General features: G+C 43.6%; 1 protein-coding gene across 1 annotated transcript in view; it reads right to left on the bottom strand.

Moving 5' to 3' along the window:
• The window catches only part of fmnl2a (formin-like 2a), a 73296-nt gene extending 50377 nt beyond the window's left edge, over window positions 1–22919 (bottom strand). Inside the window, 1 exon segment of the mRNA XM_080784980.1 lies at window positions 22352–22919. Within this exon segment, the coding sequence (XP_080641106.1) occupies window positions 22352–22465 (114 nt within the window). The 5' untranslated portion in view covers window positions 22466–22919.
• Window positions 22920–23804: the final 885 nt, after the last annotated feature.

Consider the following 23804-nt stretch of genomic DNA (forward strand, 5'->3'; position numbering starts at 1 on the left):
AAATGCCCAAAATAGGGACATGAGGTTGAAAGTGGTTTAAAAGCTGCATAATTGCTAATACCGATCTTCAAAAAAAGTCAAATTATGGCTGATATAATCAGCCAAATGAAACAGGCTCTAGCTGGTTTAGTAGTAAAATGCCTGGCAGCCCCTCAACAACCCTGCATATAGCATTAGTATTCAGTAGATGCTGCATGTCGGGCTGAATGCTGCGCTGCTGACTGCAGGGAATTGGGAGTCAGAGGGGATCTATTGACTCAGTATGGCCACCAACAACTTTAATTATTTCTCCAATTTTATTGTCACTTTACAGGTGTAAAAGAGTCTGTAAAATTATGTTGTGTACAAGGTCCCATGAGTTGCAGTTACAGAAGAAGAAAATGTCAAATAAAACAATATCAAATAGACCAATAGACAGTTCTGTACGCAATTTGAGTACCCTATAAAAGTGACAGACACACAGAAGTGGAGGCAGGACATTACAGCATATTGGCTACACCGTACGCTGAGCAAAGGGTGAAAAACTTAATTTAAATGAGGTTAATGCATTAATGAAAGTCAATTTTAGGACCTGCTAGTTTGTTATCTTTGGAGGTCGGTGACCCTACAGGCCAGGGGGTGCTATGCTCCTGCAGGCTGGGGGAGGGGACTAGGGTAATTAATGGAGCCGCTGCTTTCACTAACACCTGACCCCAGTGCCTGACACAAGGCATGGCAGACCACACACACACAGTCACCCACACACACAGTCACAGGCATGGCAGACCACACACCCACACACACAGTCATTAGGAAATAGCACACTAATTGCCGTGTTGATATGATGCGTAAAACTATGCCAGGTACAGTTTGTCATAGACTGGACACTCTTGTGGTATGTTAATAATATTCAAGGAAATTAACCAAATCTGGTAAACTGGCCATTTACCTGAATAATTAGCTTTGTAGCCAATTGGCATACATAATTACATATCACATCATTTTAACCCATTTAGGACTGAGGCTGATATGTTGCTATATACTGTACATAGCTACTGTCTAAGAACCCCAAAAGGGGTTCCCGTCCTGAATGGGTTTTAAGATAGTACTGTACTGATTGCGAACGCAGTGATTGCGAACGCAGTGAGCACTTACTATTTTCAAAAATAGCAGATCTACAAGCTCGTAGCGCGCCACTGAGTGGCGCGCTACGAGCTTGTAGATCTGCTATTTTTCAATATCTAAAGCATAACAATTCTTAAAACACCAAAATGGGTTCCCTTGGTGTGGCTGCAGATTACACACGACTAGTCAGTTGTTGTGTTGTGCCATCATGTACCAGAAAAGTGGCTATGGCTACAACTAAATGAAACATACAGGCTCCCCCAAAACATTCCTTCAGGCCTGCACGTATCCATATGGGCAGTATAAAATCAATACAGCAATCGCCATGGACTACATCAGTCACAGAGCCCCATTTAAAACTTAAATAGTTGCTAATGATATTGCTTCAACTTTGCCAATCTCTTCAGATCGAGCCACTGGTCCCAGGAATATGCAGAGGACCTAAAAGAGACCACGGCACGCAGTTAGCCTCTCATTATGCAGCGTGAGTCACAAAGAGAGCAGAAACAGACGGTTGGCTCAAAGCCCTTCACCCACCCACCATCTCCCAGGAGGGCTGTAGAGAAATGGCCTTCACAGCACAGCTGGTTAGAAAAGCAAATAGATGGCCCACACGATACGGCCTAGCTCAGCTGGTCTTGACACAAGGGCGGAAACAGCGTGAGAAGATTTGACCAATGTCAATGTATAAAACCTAGGCTGATTTATACTTTAAGCAAAAAAAAGAAAATTCCGTATAAATGCAAAGACGACTACTAGCCAATTCGCAATAAATCTGCTATGGCCAAAGACAACAGATTCAACATGTAGTCACTACATGTTGAATGTGTGTGCAGTAGCCACAATTATACAGTCCAGGAAGATGTTTTACCAGAGCAACAGCATGTCTACAACAGCCACACTGGATCACACTGATTCACTGACAGACCCATGCACAACGTTTATACACACTGGATCACACTGATTCACTGACAGACCCATGCACAACGTTTATACACACTGGATCACACTGATTCACTGACAGACCCATGCACAACGTTTATACACACTGGATCACACTGATTCACTGACAGACCCATGCACAACGTTTATACACACTGGATCACACAGATTCACTGACAGACCCATGCACAACGTTTATACACACTGGATCACACTGATTCACTGACAGACCCATGCACAACGTTTATACACACTGGATCACTGACAGACCCATGCACAACGTTTATACACACTGGATCACACTGATTCACTGACAGACCCATGCACAACGTTTATACACACTGGATCACTGACAGACCCATGCACAACGTTTATACACACTGGGAACACGGATTAAATCCAAAACATCACCTCCATCCCACCCACCTCCTCTCAGATCTCTTTCAGAACTGAGATTGATGAGACCCTGGGGAGTTCCATTTCAGAATAAATCCGAATGGACTTTATTGTCACATCACAGGTTTGAGGGGGTCAGGGATGGCAAGGACCAAAGAAATCATAAAAGTAAAGTCCATGGCCAGTTTGTTGACAGGCTCACGTAACTTCCGCTGCTAAATGTACCCTTACTTCTCCAGCACCTGAATAAAAGACAAATAAGAAAACTCTTGAATGGCAGCATTCCTTCACACTGGATCACAAGAGCTATGTGGTGGATTAATTATCAGTGTTTTGCCACCTGGGTAAGCAGAATTCTTAATATCTACCCTACAATCTGCATGCAACTGTGCATTACTGTGATGCACAACATACAACCGAGCTGTTTTACTGTAGCAAAGAAAGACAAAACATTGGTGAACCATGCCACTGGTATGAGTAGCCGTCTGAATGTTTTAAGTTCAGCTGTTGCAAATCCAGAGAGCCAAATCGGACAGACGCAAAGCCAGGAAGAAGTCTGGGAAAAGGGGCAGACTGGGCTCCTTGTCAGACTGCCTGTTTGCCCCACTCACATTACTCTGTTCCATCGTTGTCTCGTGAGATCGCCATCACAATTAATCTGACTCCAGCTCTACTCACGCACACTAACGGCACCACCACCTCAACTTTTGTATGGAAAGTATAATCTGAAAACGTAAAACGGTGTAAAAGACGAACTTGTGACCGCCTGACAAATCAAATCGCCTTAGGTTGTAAGCTCCTAAACCAGGCTGGAGTAATCAAAATTACACATGCGTGCCACAACAAGAAAATAAACCTGACTGTAATACTCAGGTATTGACGACTAGTCACAACAGCATTTGAAAAGTTGCTCAATATATTAGAAATTACAAGTTGATGTGCTGTTCCATTTCAAAGATTGGGCTGCGTCAGTTCCCGCCTCAAGGAACATTTAGAATTTACACAGACATAATGAGGTTACTACTTCCGGCTATGTTATAATAGTTTCTATGTTTGTAAAGCACATCTCAGCATAACGACAATCTGATCACGAAGAGAACACAAAACAATGTAACTACCGCCCTCACATGACAGCGATTTGTGGCCCACTGGTAATCCCCACTATTTGGCTCCTTACCATTGCTTTATCCCCCTATGCTACTGAGGGGAGGCAAGGATAAGAAATGGCCTTTAAAAAAAAAACTAACAAGTAGAACTAGCCTCTGGCCCATACCCAACATACCCCTCTAAACCCTCAATATCCACTGTGCACAGATCAGGGTGAGTGGGGCTATGTGCTTGTGTGTGTGTGTGTGTGTGTGTGTGTGTGTGTGTGTGTGTGTGTGTGTGTGTGTGTGTGTGTGTGTGTGTGTGTGTGTGTGTGTGTGTGTGTGTGTGTGTGTGTGTGTGTGTACGTGCATGCTAGCCAAAGCAAACGTCTTCCACTCATTAGCAGGGTGTGCTTCCATAATCCTTTTGGCTTTCTGTGGGGGCACAGGTGTCCCTTGTCTGTCCTCAGATTAAGTTTGTAATCCCCCCGGGACCCCGGTCCCACCCCCTGGCTCACAGGCCTATCACAGCAGCCTCCTCAGTCAGGACAGTAGGGTTTGTGTGAATGAGAACTCAATTCTAATTCTGAAACGGATAGATAGAGGATGGGACATCTCTGCCATTAAAAGACATTACAGCCACTCTGAAGAGTTCAACTGCCCATAATTAGAAGTTAATTGCCCTCTTGACAAACACTTTACTGCAATTATGAAAGTGTGGATGAAATGACTTTGGATTCATAAACTGCATACTAAACATACCCAAATACCAGCCATGTTGTTGGTTTGGGATCAGCAGAAGTTGACCAAATAAAACAAGTGATACTAGGACTGCACACAGGCCAGGCCAGATGTTGGGTTGCGAAAGTGTGTGGACAGAGGTGGAGTCCATGTTCCAATTCCAGGAAACAAAACAATATGAATCCAGGGGGAAAAAAGTGTACATCACCGGATAAACAATGGTTCAAGGGAAAAGTGAAGTCATAACAGTGTCATTATATGAGATCTAACTGCTCATCACAACTATAGTATTTACTACTAGTCCTCAACCGTTTGGGGATCCAACGTATGTGCAGTTTGGGTTATGCGCTGTGCACAGTATATCAGGTATCGAAAGTGACTTTGTACCACTACCTGCAACAGTTCCAACACACACATACATGCGCTTGTGCATCCCGTTACATACTGTAACTCCAGCAACTAAGCGATGTATTAGGACACTTAAGTTAAAAGAATCATGAATGGGGAAAACACTCTCCATATGCCATAGATATGAACCGTTTCAGCTACCCCTGCCTTCGTCATTCAAGCTTAACATGACTAATTTTATTGATGGAAAAGTAGCATTGACATTTGGGGTGTTGGGATCACATCTATGAAAAGAAAAATATGCTTTAATAGCATGACCTAGACCTACACCATAACACAACAGAAGGTCTGGAAAACACTTGAGTGAACTGAACGGTTGTTTGGGGATATCAGATGATTATCCCCTATCATATTATATGGTAGCAGACAGCAGCCCAGACCCTTAGAGCTGTCACGGCTGTTTCTTGCTACATCATTGCCTCTGGGCTGATCTTGGCAGCTCTAGTTATACTTCTGAAAGACCAACAGGCTCGAGTCTGAGATGTATCGTATGTTACACTACAAATTGGGACTCTGTAATTAACGAACGCTTTCAATCTAGCTTGCCACTGTGATGTCCCACATCATTCAGGACTAGAGTTTGAGTTGAGTTAAAAATATGAGCTGCAGCGGTGCCAGCCACAGAAATGTGCACTGTGCCTTCATTTTACAATCTAATCAGGTTCGATACACCTGAAAAGTAGACAAGAAAAGTGCACTCCGAGGAGTGCAGGTGACAGGTCTCCGTGAGGCCGGGTTGTCTACAGACTACCAAGGGTCTGCGAAATTTGGAAGGCAGCCAGTCATAGGCAATTTCAATGGAATCTGAAAAGTCTGAATGATTCATATTGATTAAATGTGTACCACTTTGTGTGTCATTGGACAAAATTAGTCCTAGTCGAAAAAATTGTAGTAAAGTAAACACAAATGGTGGAAAATCTAGTCTGGCACAAATCTGGGAGTTGCGTCATGTACAAGGAATACAGAAAGCAAAGTTAAGACTACAGGTATATACAAAAATATCAGCCAAAACGTGAACAGCCTTATTATAGCGCCACCATGACACCAATTTGAAAAATTGGCAGAGGTTCTCCCTTGGCCTACTGGGAGTGTGCGTGCAAGGTTACACTCCAATCAGTCCAAGCGTCCCAGAGATTAGCGTCTCACAGACAGTCAGACACACGACGGACAGACGAGGCGAAAACAAGGTCTCCGGCCTTCGGCCGTGCGGTCCATCATTCCAGATACAAAACTATATAACAAATGTGGGTCAATGTGGGTATTTTGAATAATAAATGTGTAACAGATATTAAACAAAATTATAAATGTGTGTGTGGACCCTGTAAATGTGGGAGAATGAGATATCGCCCTGCTTTTGCTAACCACATACAATCAGTGTTGTAGAAGAAGAGAATAAAAAACGAAACATTTATGTTTATGATTTTCCCATCAGGACACGCTCCCCTCATCTAGACTGATTGGCAAAACATTGAGCAGCATGGAGTGTTGGGAGTTTGGAAGCACTCGTTGGAAATCACTCAACCGGCCTGCGTACCACCCATTTCTAAATGTCATAGAATGCAGGAGGCAGCAAAATGTTGTTATTGAAAACAAGCACTTCCAAACTCTGACACTTAAAAAAATAATCAAATGTTTCTATGGATTTTTATGAAACAAAAACTTTACAGCTGCAATGTTGGTGAGTTTAACATCGTTTAATGCAATCAGACAGGACTTTTCTGTTTGGATGAATGGGCTGTCAAGGCCAGAAAGTAGTTTTTTGCCACTCAGTGGGCTTCCCGCATAACTTCCAGGTATGATGATGTGACCAGGGGGGCAGTCAGACAGATATTTTGTGAAGCCACTAAGGAAATCGGGACTTCCTGAAAGTTCATATAATGGCCTGTTGTGGCGCTGTCATTGGGCCCAAAAGAAAATGACCATAAAGTCACGTATGTTCTGACGGGCGTGGCTACCGTTACAGTTTATGATCGGGAGCCACCCCCCGTTCAGTCAATAAAAACCAACGAAGAGGAAGGGGGGAAGTCCCGCCTCGTTGTCTGGGCCAGCCAATGGCCAAACGGATCTAGAAAGATGGCGACTTACAGTTCAAGGACTGACAGGCTTCATTTTCCGTCCATATCAGACCCGGAGAACGCTTTGTCCATATTTGTTTTACAGTCTATGGATGTGACGCGCATACCCTCCAGCATACAGAGCTCTGCAGTACAGCAAGATGTGATAAGGAGCCAATTGGTAGCCTACTTCGGTGTTACTCCAATATCAAAATGTAAACATCCTTGACAGCTCAAGGCCTTCAAGTGGAACAAGACAACAAAAGAAAAGCAACAAGATAAGGCAGCCACTGGCACAGTGTAACTAGTACACGGGTCACGCCCATCGTCAGACTCAGCATGACACTTTTGAAGGCTAACTCACTATAAAGGCACTTTCACACATTATTTTGTTATTATGGAAGTTTTTAAAAAGTTCAAAAAACGTTTGGTCATTTTAACGTCTACTCAGGCTTATGTGAACACTCCGGGCAGTTCTTAAGTGACATGAGACTGATGGGAGTAGCTAATGTGTGCGACTGTGCATAGCCTGCCCTATACTATCCAGACCCCGCCCCTCACCTTATCAAACAGGCTAGTTACCTTAATGTGTGAACGCATCTGAAACGTACATTCTCCTGTTGCATGCTACATGTGGGAAAGGCCAACACTGAACAATGTCCCGACTTGATTCCCCAGACATTTTCCAGTATTCAAACAAATGAGAAAGCAGCTTATGTTTGTTTTCTTCTCTGCTCAAGTTTATAACACCATGAACATAAAGCAATCAGTACATAACAAAACACCCTCTCTTCCACAACACTTGGGCCAAACAATTACATTTAACAATACAACTGTCACCTTGGACCCACCCTGCACAAAGCCAGACCTCACCATAATGCATATCACCATTCACCAAAGGGGCAGTGCTCTCGCCTCCCATTATGTTTAATCCTGCTGGTTCACACACTGGAGCATGGCTGCGGCCAACAGAAGGGCACCAGGGTGGCCTTGGGCAGGCTGAAGGAGAAGTAAAGGCTAGTCCTAAATTGTTAAATTTGTTTGGAAAACTTTATTTGTAATAATTTGGCATTGATTGAAATCACGAAAAAACATCAACAGTTGTATGGAAGCTAGCCAAGCATGAAAAAAAGAACATGTATTTCTCAGACATTCTAATGCCAAGCTGTAAAACAGACTAATCCACTATACAGTGCAACAGGGGTGGTGTCTTTTTGTAGGCCAAACCAGAAATTACTCCTACCATGGGAGCCCAACACAGATGTTCAATGTGATTTTTCCACAGTGTTTGGATTAATTTAAAAGAATAAGCTCTATAGCCAGGGCTTATGATATTAACAGTTTGTTCAACTAGATAATCTCCACAAACACACGTTTAACTTGTTTTTAACCACACAGGCAATTAATATACATACGGTAGTAAAACAAGCATAACAGCATTAAAACGTCACGGTTGAGATTTTAACAGATGTAATCTGTCATGGAGTATGAAACTCTTATAGAGCATTCACACTAACGGCAACAAAAACGGCTACAAATCAACAACCAAGTGTGGTCAGAGTCGCCGTTGAAGTGTTGCTCAACATCATAGGCACCGGAGAGGGGGTCATTTGGGTCTGAATGTCCCCGCACTATTGGGGAATGGCTTGTTGCGCAATCGTCGTTGTGTATTCGCCACAGCGACCAGTCTGGCTAGCCTACCCCACGTACAACGAGCAGTCTGGCTAGCCTACCCCACGTACAACGAGCAGTCTGGCTAGCCTACCCCACGTACAACGAGCAGTCTGGCTAGCCTACCCCACGTACAACGACGCGTCTGGCTAGCCTACCCCACGTACAACGACGCGTCTGGCTAGCCTACCCCACGTACAGTAACTGCAGTTGCTCTCTAGTCTATAGTCTCAGCTCTCGATCTTGAATATTGTTCCTCCACTTTTTACGTCCCGACGGTGCCGCTGCTCAACATTCTCATTGATGTCATCAAGCATGTGTCCATGTGTGGGAGCGAGGAATTATAGGAAAATATAAAGGCTTGGGTTAAAAAAAGAACAGGGAACTGGATAATGGCAAGAAATAGTTTTTTTCCCCATTACATACAAGCAGGAATTGTGTGGAAAGAGAATTGAGTTGAAATGGTGAAACGAATAGATATGATTGAATGATGCTACACTGTGTCTGATGAACCCATTGCAAACTCACTTCTGGGTTTTGGGCTATGCTATTAACTGTTACAAGTACAACCCTCATTTCATGGAGATGTTTAGGACACAAACACTGTTCAGGAGTCTGCCTGCCATGACATTAGTCACACAAGAGGCCAGGCCACAGGCACATCGTTATTCCAATCCTCACCAAACATGGCACAAATGCTGTTCAGGGATGACAATAGTCACACAAAAACTAAATTGCACACATGTGGGGCTGACTACAGTTACGTGTCTAACATTTCTCATTTCACAGAGCACGGTGGTTTAGAACTAAAGTAATTTACCATTTCACATGGCTATAACTCGAAGGCCATTGCTCTGATTAGCGCAATATATGACTGGATTTAAAGGCAGCATACTGTATAGTCGCCTGAAAATCAAGTAAGCCCATCATCACACATCCCTTTTGAGAGGATCTGGATAGGCCAGCATGGCCATTACTGGATCAAGTCTCTCTCTTTAAGCAGTTTATGCTCAGTCAATTCTGTTATGGTTAATTGGCACGGGAACATCCTGTGGCTCAAACAAAATGTTGCTTCTGATCACCAGTCAATCAAACCCAAGAAACACGCATTCCCACACCCCCCCCCCCCACACACACACACACACTCTCTCTCTTTCTCTCTCTCTCTCTCTCTCTCTCTCTCTCTCTCTGCCAAGTAGTGGCCATGGTGAGCGCTTCTCGCGGCCTGCTGGGTCTGGTGCCAGGCTCTGTCTTGGATAAAAGAGCAGCTCTGTTCCCCTGGCCTGCTGCACGGGATGCAGCGTCTACTGTCCTCACTCTGCTCCCCAGAGAGAAGCCATTGTTCTGCTTTTTAATGAAGAAGAGTCACTATTAGCATGAACATTCGAAAAATGCTAGCCTGACAATATGCACGGCTCTTTACCTTCGTTCCCCACATATCTTTATTCTTTACACAGGACTCAGGGTGGACTGAGGACATGGTACAAAAGAAACCCAAAAGGGAAGCCAACAGGTTTCTCCCAATGGGACAAAGGGCTGTATCTGAATCTGAACATAAGGGCCATGAGTGACGGGTCCAGGAAGGTCTCACAACATAAATAATAGCAGCTATGTGAGGGTCCTTTGGCAGCCTTTAAACAAAGCAGCTTAGACGTAATCTAGGCAAACTATCACGAAGAGCAGCTATAACAACAGCTAAGCCTACCATCCCCATATGGCATTTAAACGAGCAATGGCCACAAACACCTCTGCCTCACCGACAGCAAAGTCATGGCACTCAGATTCCATGTTTCACAAATCAGATGCACGACTTCCTCCATGTAGGTACAACTTATTTCCATGAGAGCTCAATGGTTAACTGAGGCAGAGGAGCAGTCGTGAGGCCTAGGCCACATTCTTGTTGCACACAGTCATCTTCCTGTGCTCCAGTGTGATGCATGTCGACTAACCCGTTACATGTGACTCACATAGATTGAGAATATTCCAATCACTTGTCATAGTGGTTTCAACTGGTATGCATATAAATGTTGCATCGAAGCTTAGCCAACATTCCATTTAACGGTTTGCTAAGTGATAGTTGTATTGCGTTATTGATTAGGCAACAGTCAAATTGATCAAGGTAGGAGGAGGTCAGCATGAACAACCAACAGTACTCTGGACTATCAGCATTGTGTATACTAAGTAAGCAACCTTGGAAGGTTGTCCAACTAACTACACATTTATTTCCCTCTGACTATTCAACTGCAACCCATCTAATTATTTACCTTGTATAGCTAGCTGCACACATGTCACAGATGCTATGGCAACCACTAGTGAGGTGCAAGCCTGCAAACATGCTTCCAAGAAGAAAAAACATGCTGCCATTTTGCCCTTATTAGGAACATTTTTGTTAAGCCTACAGTATACAAAAACAAGTAGTTTTTGAAAATCTAGATCTATTGTGCTGGAACAGGACAGGAGTCTTCAATGTTTTAGGCCAAGAACCCCTTAGCTGAGAGAGATAAAGTAGGGACCCCCACTAATTATATACAATTGTGTTTTAAAAAATGTCATAGCTTTATATAGCTTGAGCTTCATAAGCTCGTTTGACAACACTATTGTCAGTGTGGGGTGCATACTTAGTTTAGACTAGTCATTGGTTAGACATGGTTATGGTTTAGGTGTTTAGGGTGAGGGTTTGAGATAGGTTGTAGTTGTAGGACTAATGACTGGTCTAACAAATGACTAGTCTAAACCAAAAAACTGTCTAAACTAAGTACTGCACCCGTCAGTGTAGTGTGTAAATTAACGTTTTTGTTTACAAATTATCTTTTCTAGTTATAAGGTGGATTCATATTAATTTGGATTCTCAGACATTTGGCTCTGTACTTGGTCAGCTTTATTTCCCTCCGTCTAGACCAAATATCTTTACTGAAAATAGCAGATCTACAACAAAGTTTGTGATGCATTGTGAGCTTGTAGATCTGCTATAGTCTGTTGAAGACCCCTGTGCTAGACTAAATGAGATGGGAACAGATGGGAATCACTCGGGCACAAAGGGAACAGTAGAACACAACATTTTTTTAAATGCTGAGTAAGAGATTAAGTTTTGGTCCGGAAGATATCCAGTCAGTAGCTTAAACAAAGATAGTTTGGGTCTAATTATTCTTCACTAGTCACTTCATGGTCATGGTCAAGGTCATATCACATGATCATGATGTCACATGATGTGAAATAGCTTGTTTTATGGCAGCAGCTTTGTATTACAATTAGCCTGTGTCTAGCATGATTGTCGGCTATGGGCCAAGGGATTAAAAAAAAAAAAAAAGACTATTCAACAGGAGCTTTTAGTTTAGTAGGAACAGAAGATTCACCCAGCAGAAAGCTTTGACTTTTTCAATTGGTGTGACCCAGTTCAATGACGTCACAGCATCTGATGAGTACAAATTAAGGTTAAGACTGGAAATCAAACTGGGTCACCCCATAACACTTGAAAAAGCCTTGCAACTGTTGCTAAACTACGGTACTAGCATATCATACTGTAAATCCAATTCAAAGCAAGGTGTGTTGGAACTTGGAGTTGGAATGCTTTCAAGTTGACTTGAACGTAAGCAAATCATATTCAAGTCAACACATGTGGTGTGGCGGTTACACTTTCATACAAAAGAAAGATATGAAAATGTCTGATCCACTTACATTCTTCCCCAGGCATACACTTAATGTATATGTCCAACCAGTACAGTGTGAATTAGCCTAACTCGATAATGCTGTTACACAGCAGTTCGTTTTAACTGCATGGGCTTACTGAAACAAAGACAGCGAATACTGCTGGGTAAAACACCTAAATCCAGAGGGCCTAATGCGGCTGTGCCTTCACAGACGCAGCTTCTTCATCCTTGAGGGTTTTCATAAAAATCAAGAGTCAGTGGTTTGAAGGTGGTGTTTTTTCATAGCACAACATGGACGAGAAGTTATGTGTCCTTGCTAGAAATTACAGTCTACACAGAGGTCAGTGCTTTCATGTGGTCAAATACAGTACAAGTCTTTAATCCAAATGGTTCCACCATACCATGATCCAGAGCTGGGCTGTTGATTGTTCAAACATATAATATTCATGGTGGCAGCTTAGCTTTTATACAGTACTGTTGCTATTCCCTCACCTCTGGCCAGGGGAGATGTAGAAGGGAGAAGAGCCAACTACATTGCAAACATAATTTTCAAGCTTTACAGAACCCTCAGCTAAAAGAGATATGCAAACATACATATTACCTCACTTTGCTGAAAGCGACTGCAAAAGGCAAAAAGATGGAATTGTTCAACTTTGATCTTAAGAGAATTTCACAAAGTAAGAATGACCATCATTAGTATACCTTATGAGAAATTACAGAAGACTTGGTCAAAGAAAACTAACAAACATGGGCCCCATCAGCCAGCCACAGTATGTTTTTTATCAAGCAACAGTTTCATCAGTGTAAGCCCAAAGTCCCAAACCACACCAAAGGGTCAGGTTGGGACAAAATGCCTGTTAAGGTAGACCACACCAATGCAACTCATTGCAACTCAATGAGTTGCATTGGTGTGGTTGACCTTAAAAAGTGTTTTGTCCCAACCCGACCCTTTGGTGGGGTTTGGGCTTAAGAGGTCTGACAGGGTTCTCTCTCTCTAATCAGTATTATCCTTGACTCCAAAAAGGTCACCAGAACCATGCCTGCCACGTGCCACGTACTGAAGCGATCAATCGAGTCAGCAGCCAATAGCCATCAGGCGTAGACACACGCATCAGGGTAGAAAAGGCAGTAAACACTAAGTGCTGTGATTATAGCACTACATTCTCCTAATGCTTAAGGGTTTGCATCCATCATTAGCAGAAGGAGGGGACTGGGAGTGACTATATACACACGGCCAGTTCAACCACAACCTCATCTTCTTCTCCAGCCAATATACAGGCAAAGTGACCTTGGCTTGACCTAACTTCTGTGCGTGCTGCGATGACCTTCACCACCATCAAGACTATATCCCATGTGTATTTACTGCAGGCAACCAATACATTTTCATAAATTGTAGGAAGCAGGTGATGCTGAAATAAAACACAGTAGAAGTCCCAATTCACATAAGAGTGGTACATCATCCCTGCCCTGCCAATCCCCAAAGATATGCTGCCTCCAACATAGAATTGTATACATCAGCAGGAAAGTAAGAAATGCCACCCTGATAGGAAAAGAAAACTGAAGATTTTTTTTTACTTTGTTGCATGATTGTGTCGCACAACTGTGTCGCAGCGGAAATAGTCGGTCAACAAGCTCACATTGTGTTCCAAACAAGGTTTGAGCTTGTAGTTTGGCATTTTTTTCCACACTACACTGTCATACCATAGAGCAGTGGTTTACAACCAGTGGTCCTTGAGGGGGTTCCAGGTCAGGGGTTGACACACTAAGGTCTCAAAGGCACCTGCCCATTGTGATAGGGAAGAAAACAGTCAAACCTGAATGTTTATTCCAAATAAAACATTTTTAATTACCTGCCAGGGGCAGGTGGGCAACCCTTATGTTGTGTTCACTCATTGTCAAAGGAAGCCAGTGACATGATGTTGCAAAGGCACAACGATGCATGTAGCTGCTCCAAATCAACTCACAACGCGTCTTTGCATGGTTTCATCTGCCTGTGTGAACGCACCATTAGTGTCAACGACTGCAGGTGGATGGTCCCCGGATAAATGATGGAGAGTTGGTAAGCAAATGGACCCTTATTAGATCTTTAACTCTTGAGAGCGTAAGGGTCTATTTGGTTTCATTTTATGCTCTCAAGAGTTACATTATTGTTAAACATATACATTACCTACAATTAGAGAATTGTTATTTTGATTATTTGCATGTTGTCTCTCCTATGGTACCAACATCAATGCAGTATGGACTATGGAATTGTGGACAAATTCTTATCCACCAATAACAAAATATTCTTTAGTTTTGGGTCTTGAGAAGCTAAATATCATCAAGTGGTCCGTAGTTCAAATGGATAATATATAATGGACCTTGGTATGAAAAGGGTTGAAAACCACTGCCATAGAGCATAAAGTAGGCATTACACACAAATCAGTGATTTGCCTCCCTTTATCATGAAAACAAAGCTAGCTCTGTGCCATAAAAATCATTAACACACTGATGGGAAATAAGGCTAATCTTTGTACTTTTCTTTCTGCCATTACTGCCTGACTGCAATTCAGGTGACCAGGAAGGGCCTAAAAGTACGGCAAGAAGTTAGCATCACAGTACATGTTTGGCTTAAAGCACAGTACATGTTTGGCTTAAAGCACAGTAAATGTTTGGCTTAAAGCAAAATAATATGAATATTGCTAAAAAAGTACTCATAATCATGATCCACTATTAGCTGACGCAATGGTTTACAATCTCAATAAATGAGCAGTGCATAATGGTGAATGCTTAATGGATTTATTTTGTTATTGGACACCATTGGGGGGTGTGTGTGTGTGTGTGTGTGTGTGTGTGTGTGTGTGTGTGTGTGTGTGTGTGTGCGTGTGTGTTAGCCTAAGATTTAGACTCTTGTAGATGTATTTATCGATTCTGAGTTCTGACATCACTCTCTACGAGTGTGTGTATGTATGTGTGTGTGTGTGTGTGTGTGTGTATTATTGTAATGTAATTGTAATTTGTTTTCTTTGGATTTTGTTGTACAGTAAAAAAGAGAATATACATAGTACAAATGGTATAACATTATATAAGTTGAGTCGTGTCAGTGTCCAAATTCATATGTAATGTGTCCACGCTATCTTTAAGTTTGCATCACAAACATTTAATCGCCACATAACATCACAACCTGTAAACAGGTTAGATGGCTTTTGTTTCTAAATATCTGTGATTATGAGCATTCAATTACACTTATTAATATACACCTCCACTGTTGCTGGGACAGGATGTGTCTGATGTTTCAACATAACTGCGGCTCCGTCTTATGAGCTAATTTAGTACTTCCTGTCTGAGAGCTAGCTAATTTAAGACATCCGGTTGCCTTCAGAATAAGATAAGGTTATTTAATTCGTTAATTAAATAATTATTACATTACATTATTAGTATTATTATTACATTACAGTTATTGTAAAGACACACATTATGTTTCTGTGTAAAAATAAGTAATTAAATAACATAAAAAAGTTATCTAAATGGATAAATGCTATTCACTGGAGTGCATGGACTTTATAAAGTGGACACTGGACAAAAGACGGCTCCGCGAGGCAACTATCTGGACACACCCACGCGTTCGGGAAGATGTCCTCTACCACCCCACAGTCTCCGCTAAGCGGGAGAGGTGTAAAATTCACAGCAGCAGAGCTTCTACTGGGGTCAATGCAAAAAAATGTACCGTTTCCGGACCCAGAATGGACACTGGACAAAAGACGGCTCCGCGAGGCAACTATCTGGACATACCCACGCGTCCGGGGAGATGTCCTCTACCACCCCACAGTCTCCGCTAAGCGGGAGAGGTGTAAAATTCACAGCTGGAGCCCTTCTACTGGGGTCAATGCAAAAAAAATACCGTTTCCGGACCCAGAATGGACACTGGACAAAAGACGGCTCCGCGAGGCAACTATCTGGACATACCCACGCGTCCGGGGAGATGTCCTCTACCACTCCACAGTCTCCGCTAAGCGGGAGAGGTGTAAAATTCACAGCTGGAGCCCTTCTACTGGGGTCAATGCAAAAAAAATACCGTTTCCGGACCCAGAATGGACACTGGACAAAAGACGGCTCCGCGAGGCAACTATCTGGACATACCCACGCGTCCGGGGAGATGTCCTCTACCACCCCACAGTCTCCGCTAAGCGGGAGAGGTGTAAAATTCACAGCAGCAGAGCTTCTACTGGAGTCAATGCAAAAAAAATACCGTTTCCGGACCCAGAATGGACACTGGACAAAAGACGGCTCCGCGAGGCAACTATCTGGACATACCCACGCGTCCGGGGAGATGTCCTCTACCACCCCACAGTCTCCGCTAAGCGGGAGAGGTGTAAAATTCACAGCTGGAGCCCTTCTACTGGGGTCAATGCAAAAAAAATACCGTTTCCGGACCCAGAATGGACACTGGACAAAAGACGGCTCCGCGAGGCAACTATCTGGACATACCCACGCGTCCGGGGAGATGTCCTCTACCACCCCACAGTCTCCGCTAAGCGGGAGAGGTGTAAAATTCACAGCTGGAGCCCTTCTACTGGGGTCAATGCAAAAGAAATACCGTTTCCGGACCCAGAATGGACACTGGACAAAAGACGGCTCCGCGAGGCAACTATCTGGACATACCCACGCGTCCGGGGAGATGTCCTCTACCACCCCACAGTCTCCGCTAAGCGGGAGAGGTGTAAAATTCACAGCTGGAGCCCTTCTACTGGGGTCAATGCAAAAAAAATACCGTTTCCGGACCCAGAATGGACACTGGACAAAAGACGGCTCCGCGAGGCAACTATCTGGACATACCCACGCGTCCGGGGAGATGTCCTCTACCACCCCACAGTCTCCGCTAAGCGGGAGAGGTGTAAAATTCACAGCAGCAGAGCTTCTACTGGAGTCAATGCAAAAAAAATACCGTTTCCGGACCCAGAATGGACACTGGACAAAAGACGGCTCCGCGAGGCAACTATCTGGACATACCCACGCGTCCGGGGAGATGTCCTCTACCACCCCACAGTCTCCGCTAAGCGGGAGAGGTGTAAAATTCACAGCTGGAGCCCTTCTACTGGGGTCAATGCAAAAAAAATACCGTTTCCGGACCCAGAATGGACACTGGACAAAAGACGGCTCCGCGAGGCAACTATCTGGACATACCCACGCGTCCGGGGAGATGTCCTCTACCACCCCACAGTCTCCGCTAAGCGGGAGAGGTGTAAAATTCACAGCTGGAGCCCTTCTTATATTGGTAACAGCCTACACATAGAGGATGTGGATGGAATTAGTGAATGTCCAGTTATTGGCAATGCCTTGACCACAGATACGAAACAGAGTAATGATGAAGCTGACAAGATTGCTTTAGAGATTCTACAAATTAACACATCTGCTACACCCATGAAAATGCGTGTGAACAGAAGGTGTGCCAAACATCCACTAGATGCTAATGAATGGGTCATGCCAAGTAAAAGGGCTGTCTATTGCATTTGCCAAGCGCCAAATGACCGAAATAAAGCTATGATTGCATGTGACCTCTGTGGAGCCTGGTTTCATATGGACTGTCTGGGAGTTTCACCTAGTCGAGACTTTGACAAACTCAATTATGCGTGTTTATCCACTACTTGCAATCATGAGCCATTGACACAGGGGATTTTATATACTGAAAAGAATAGCAGTGTTCATGTGCAGCCTATAAAGCCTGAAAAGAATAGCAGTGTTCATGTGCAGGAAGACAGCACTAGTGTAGATGAATCACATTTAAATCAAACCAGCAGTGTTCATGTGCCTATAAAGCCAGTTGTTGTGCACCACGCATTTCATGAGAGCACTGTACATAATCATTCTGTACAGACTCTGAGTCTAGATGCTGTAGAAATAGATCACTCGTATAGCACTGTACAGAATCAGTCTGTACAGACTCTGAGTCTAGATGCTGTAGAAATAGATCACTCGTATAGCACTGTACAGACTCTGAGTCTAGATGCTGTAGAAATAGATCACTCGTATAGCACTGTACATCAGTCTGTACAGACTCTGAGTCTAGATGATGGTACTGTTCAGAGTGTCATGGGACTATCTAGTGCTACATTAGGACCCTTCAAACACAGTGCCATTGAACCTACTACCTTTACTTTGAAGTCTTCAGAATGGGACACTGTAAACTCCTTAAGAGTCAAAGGAAATAAATATTTTAAGATGTATGAATGGCAAGAGCTGTTTGCCAGCAAAGTCAAGGAATCGAATCCATACTGTATAATCCGTTTTGTTAATCACTACTTTTCTACCGCTGTCGTTAGAAAATCAAACAAGCCATGTCTGACAATCATTGGCGCCTGTCGGCATACTTCATGTGAGATGACCTTTAAAATACATCTCTATTCATTCGAAGACGGCATATTTCATATAGCTTACACTGGCAACATACATCACACAAAGGACAAATTGAGAGGTAGATATATTAGAAGCACAGAGCGTGCAAACTTGGGTAGAAAAATGAAGAACCGATTTGCACATAATGCTTACATTGAGGCAGTGAACAATGCAGACCCAAGGTCTTTAATAGCTGGAAATCGTAGTGGAGTTGGCAAAGACACTTCTTTGTACAGGCAGGTCAAATATGAACAGCGGAAACTAGGATGGAAGGATAACAGTGAGATCAAAGCTTTGATGGACCTTAAAAAAGAATGGGAGGATAAAGACACAGACAGTGTTGTTGTAAAAGGATTCATTCAAGTTATTAAAGTTAGTCCCCTTAAGGTTATATGTTTTAGTAAAGCAGGAGTGAAACTGTGGCACAATGCGACCGCACAATGTGCTGCATCATGGGATGCCACAGGGGGGGATCATTAAGACTAAACTAACAGAGAAAAGGATTTTGTATTATGAAATTATAGTAAGTTCATTTAATTCATTCAAACACAACACCGATTCAGATTAATAGTGACAGGTCCATAGTGCTTTTAAAAGCCAGTATGCGTATCTTCAATCAAGATAGCATGAGTATGTACTTGTTAGTTGTTACGCTGCTGGAGAATAGTGGTAGGAAAGGCAGATAACAAAGATTTAGATTTCTGTACCATAAGGACATGTAAAAGTCATTTGATGAAACAGGCAAGTCACATTTGCAAACAACAATACATACACAGAGATAAGAGGTATAATTTGGCTATGTACATCTTCAGCACTTTAGTTAATGCCAAAACACTACAACAAACAAGTACAATAGTACAAGCTGCTTGTATTGTACTTGGTAGTAAAAGGAACTCTAGCGTGGTGCAAGCCAGTATTGACACCATCATGTCTGAGACACAGAAACTAGCGCCACAGAAAGAAAATGTTGATACAAAGCATGATCGACAAGACAAGATAAATTGAAACCATTGACACCTACTTCGATGGTTCAGTTGTCATCTATGCCGGGGAATTTAGCAGCTCTCATTCAAGCGTTTTTTCAAAATCCAGGTCACACATTTGATTGCAAAACAATCTGTGGTGTCACTCAACAACTAGTGAATAGCATCCCAGACTTGGCCTTAGGAATGCACAATGACCCATTAGATTTTATACACAAACTAGTAGATTGGTTGAGTATGTGTGGTGTCCACACAGTTGTTCAAGCAAAACATACAGACATCTGTACATTCTGTGCCTGGACAGTTGAAAGCAATTCTTCTATTACTAATATTTTTGCATTACCGCTGCCAGGAAACGGTAATTTTTTTGCATTGACCGGAAACGGTAATTTTTTTGCATTGACCCCAGTAGAAGCTCTGCTGCTGTGAATTTTACACCTCTCCCGCTTAGCGGAGACTGGGGTGTGGTACAGGACATCTCCCTGAACACGTGGGTATGTCCAGATAGTTGCCTCGCGGAGCCGTCTTTTGTCCAGTGTCCATTCTGGGTCCGGAAACGGTACATTTTTTTGCATTGACCACAGTAGAAGCTCTGCTGCTGTGAATTTTACACCTCTCCCGCTTAGCGGAGACTGGGGTGTGGTACAGGACATCTCCCTGAACACGTGGGTATGTCCAGATAGTTGCCTCGCGGAGCCGTCTTTTGTCCAGTGTCCATTCTGGGTCCGGAAACGGTACATTTTTTTGCATTGACCACAGTAGAAGCTCTGCTGCTGTGAATTTTACACCTCTCCCGCTTAGCGGAGACTGGGGTGTGGTACAGGACATCTCCCTGAACACGTGGGTATGTCCAGATAGTTGCCTCGCGGAGCCGTCTTTTGTCCAGTGTCCATTCTGGGTCCGGAAACGGTATTTTTTTTGCATTGACCCCAGTAGAAGGGCTCCAGCTGTGAATTTTACACCTCTCCCGCTTAGCGGAGACTGGGGTGTGGTACAGGACATCTCCCTGAACACGTGGGTATGTCCAGATAGTTGCCTCGCGGAGCCGTCTTTTGTCCAGTGTCCATTCTGGGTCCGGAAACGGTACATTTTTTTGCATTGACCACAGTAGAAGCTCTGCTGCTGTGAATTTTACACCTCTCCCGCTTAGCGGAGACTGGGGTGTGGTACAGGACATCTCCCTGAACACGTGGGTATGTCCAGATAGTTGCCTCGCGGAGCCGTCTTTTGTCCAGTGTCCATTCTGGGTCCGGAAACGGTATTTTTTTTGCATTGACCCCAGTAGAAGGGCTCCAGCTGTGAATTTTACACCTCTCCCGCTTAGCGGAGACTGGGGTGTGGTACAGGACATCTCCCTGAACACGTGGGTATGTCCAGATAGTTGCCTCGCGGAGCCGTCTTTTGTCCAGTGTCCATTCTGGGTCCGGAAACGGTACATTTTTTTGCATTGACCACAGTAGAAGCTCTGCTGCTGTGAATTTTACACCTCTCCCGCTTAGCGGAGACTGGGGTGTGGTACAGGACATCTTCCTGAACACGTGGGTATGTCCAGATAGTTGCCTCGCGGAGCCGTCTTTTGTCCAGTGTCCATTCTGGGTCCGGAAACGGTATTTTTTTTGCATTGACCCCAGTAGAAGGGCTCCAGCTGTGAATTTTACACCTCTCCCGCTTAGCGGAGACTGTGGGGTGGTAGAGGACATCTCCCCGGACGCGTGGGTATGTCCAGATAGTTGCCTCGCGGAGCCGTCTTTTGTCCAGTGTCCATTCTGGGTCCGGAAACGGTATTTGTTTTTGCATTGACCACAGTAGAAGCTCTGCTGCTGTGAATTTTACACCTCTCCCGCTTAGCGGAGAGTGGGGTGTGGTAGAGGACATCTCCCCGGACGCGTGGGTATGTCCAGATAGTTGCCTCGCGGAGCCGTCTTTTGTCCAGTGTCCACTTTATGAAGTCCATGCACTCCAGTGAATAGCATTTATCCATTTAGATAACTTTATTATTATTATTATTATTATTTAATTACTTGTTTTTACACAGAAACATAATGTGTGTCTTATAGCATCATTTAAATGCTTAATTTGTAGTTTTAATGTGCAAATTAATTTTTTTTCCAATACTCTAGAGATACTCTTATTTTGAAGAGATCGTCCACCGGAAGCCTTAAATTAGCTCACTAGATTAGCTCACTAGACAGTGCCCATAACTGCTGGGATGCTGAACATTAGCAGCTGAGCCAGTGTCTGCATTCAAACAGGTGGGAAGGCACGCAGTAAAACCAATAATTAGCAACAGACTACTAAAAGGTGTTGCTTTCAGGGAATTCATGTGGTTACACTTGCTATGTAGGCAACATAAGAATTATTGTGGCTGGGCCATGTGTGTTTTGGGTCACACTTTCTAAATGAGCAGGCTACTGTGCAAAACTTTGGATGGATCTCTTCATGTTTTTCCCAATATTAAGTCAATTGCTATAGTAGACCACAAAAAGCCCTGCTGCTAAATATAATAATAGTGGAAAGGCTGAATAACCTGTTGAGTCTAAAATGTGATGGTTGTGGGATTCAATTTGCGCACGGTCCCGCGACAACTTCACTTCGCCATTTCTTTGATGAAGATCAAAAGGCAGAAGAAATATGTCTCAGATAGCTCCGTTGTGTGCGTGTGTGAGAGAGAGAGAGAGAGAGAGAGAGAGAGATATTTGAATGCATGCAGTGATAACTCCCGACTCCGAGTCCCGAGTCCTAAGTTTCATGTGCTTTCGTCGTTCTCGAAAACAAACCAGAAGAACTTTACAACAAAAGAACAGGCGTTTTAGGACGCAGATCCAACCTACACACAGCTGTCCCATCCCAGGGCATTCAAGCATGGTGAGAACAAAGAGTTGGTAAAACACTTAAATGACCACCAAAGCATTAGTCAAATCGCGCATCGTTAAATGCGTGCTTACCAAAACGATAGCAAATCTTTCCTCCAGTTCACCAGGCTCCGGCATGGGGAGTTTCAGAGGCATATTATGACCCCTGAAGTCGTTGTGTTGGTCCATACTCCCTGCATTCCCCATGTTTTCAGGTTGTGTTCCTCTCCTGCACTTCTTCAACGAAGTCAAACTTTCCTCCTCTGGCTACTTTGGAAATCTCGGGCAAGTCGAAACGAAAATATCCCGTTAATGCCCCTGGGAAGGTTTAGCCGATGTTCTCCTGTTTATTCCCTCTTGGTCACTTCAACATAAAGCACATGTGTGAAAAGCAGCATAATGCGACGGGGTCCGATAAGAGGGGAACCCCCGTTGAGCATTTTCAGAGTAGAATGAGGTACTTGCAAACTTGACTCGACCAAATCAAACGTGTCCTTGTTATCCGTATCTTGCACAATTTCGGCTCCACTCCCAGTTGGTGATAATGACGGTGTGCATGATTCAAGTTTAGCAATCCCCCCCCGTCTGTGGGTGAAGCTAGCTAATCCCTCCACTGCTGACTAGCTACTAGTCAAGGGGTCCACAGTACACACCGCACACAATCACATCCCTCCCTACAATGAGCCCTTTCAGAGGCAAGCCTCCTGGCTGCTAGGGCGTGCCAAAAGCCGTAGCTAAGGAGACGATAGTTTCTGTATTGCATTGTGGTAGTTTGAGTTTAATATTGAGGGGAGGGGGGTGAGAGGCAATCAATCAAAGTGATTCAAATCCGCCAACACCATGGTGCCTCTCCGTTAGCAGTGCTAACCACAACTTCGTGACAAGTTGAAGTTTGTCACTGACACAGCTGTGTTTCAATCTTCCTAACATATTATGTTAGGATGAAATCTGACCCTGAGTTCCTGACAGGGTGGGGTCCTCATTATTACACAGAAGATTACATCAGCAAGCAGTGCGTTGGGGAGGATACAGAGGTTCTCCAGATGCACACTGGTTGATAGTCTGTCTGATTCAATAGGGCTGGGTATATGAGGTTGGCTGACTGGACACATTAGGGACACAAAACACAGATGACTGAGCTCATAGCCTATGACCACTAGATGTTCCCGTAAAGTGGCCATTCACTTGCTCAGGGGTACTGGAGATGGAGTAGCAGATATTGCAGGCTATTATTTTTTTGCAGTATTTTTCACAAGGGACAAACCATTATTGGACAAATATTTGGAATTCTCACATTTCTGAAAGTATTGTATCCAGAATAAGAACATGCTTCATCTCAACACTGTGACCATCAGCAAATCCTAGAGTTTGATTGAATATTTGATTAGCAAGTTTAGGAAACAGTAGGCAGTATAAGTTACAAAAGCTATGCTAAAAACTAGTAAAAAAAAAAAGAACAAAAGCCACAGGGCTTGTTTCCATTGTGATCCTTTGTACTCAACAGCACTTAAAGCAATTCTAGATATATTTACAAACAGATAGAGGA

The sequence above is a fragment of the Protomyctophum bolini genome (genome assembly GCF_963924005.1).
Source record: "Protomyctophum bolini genome assembly, chromosome: 16".
NCBI classification, from domain to species: Eukaryota; Metazoa; Chordata; class Actinopteri; order Myctophiformes; family Myctophidae; genus Protomyctophum; species Protomyctophum bolini.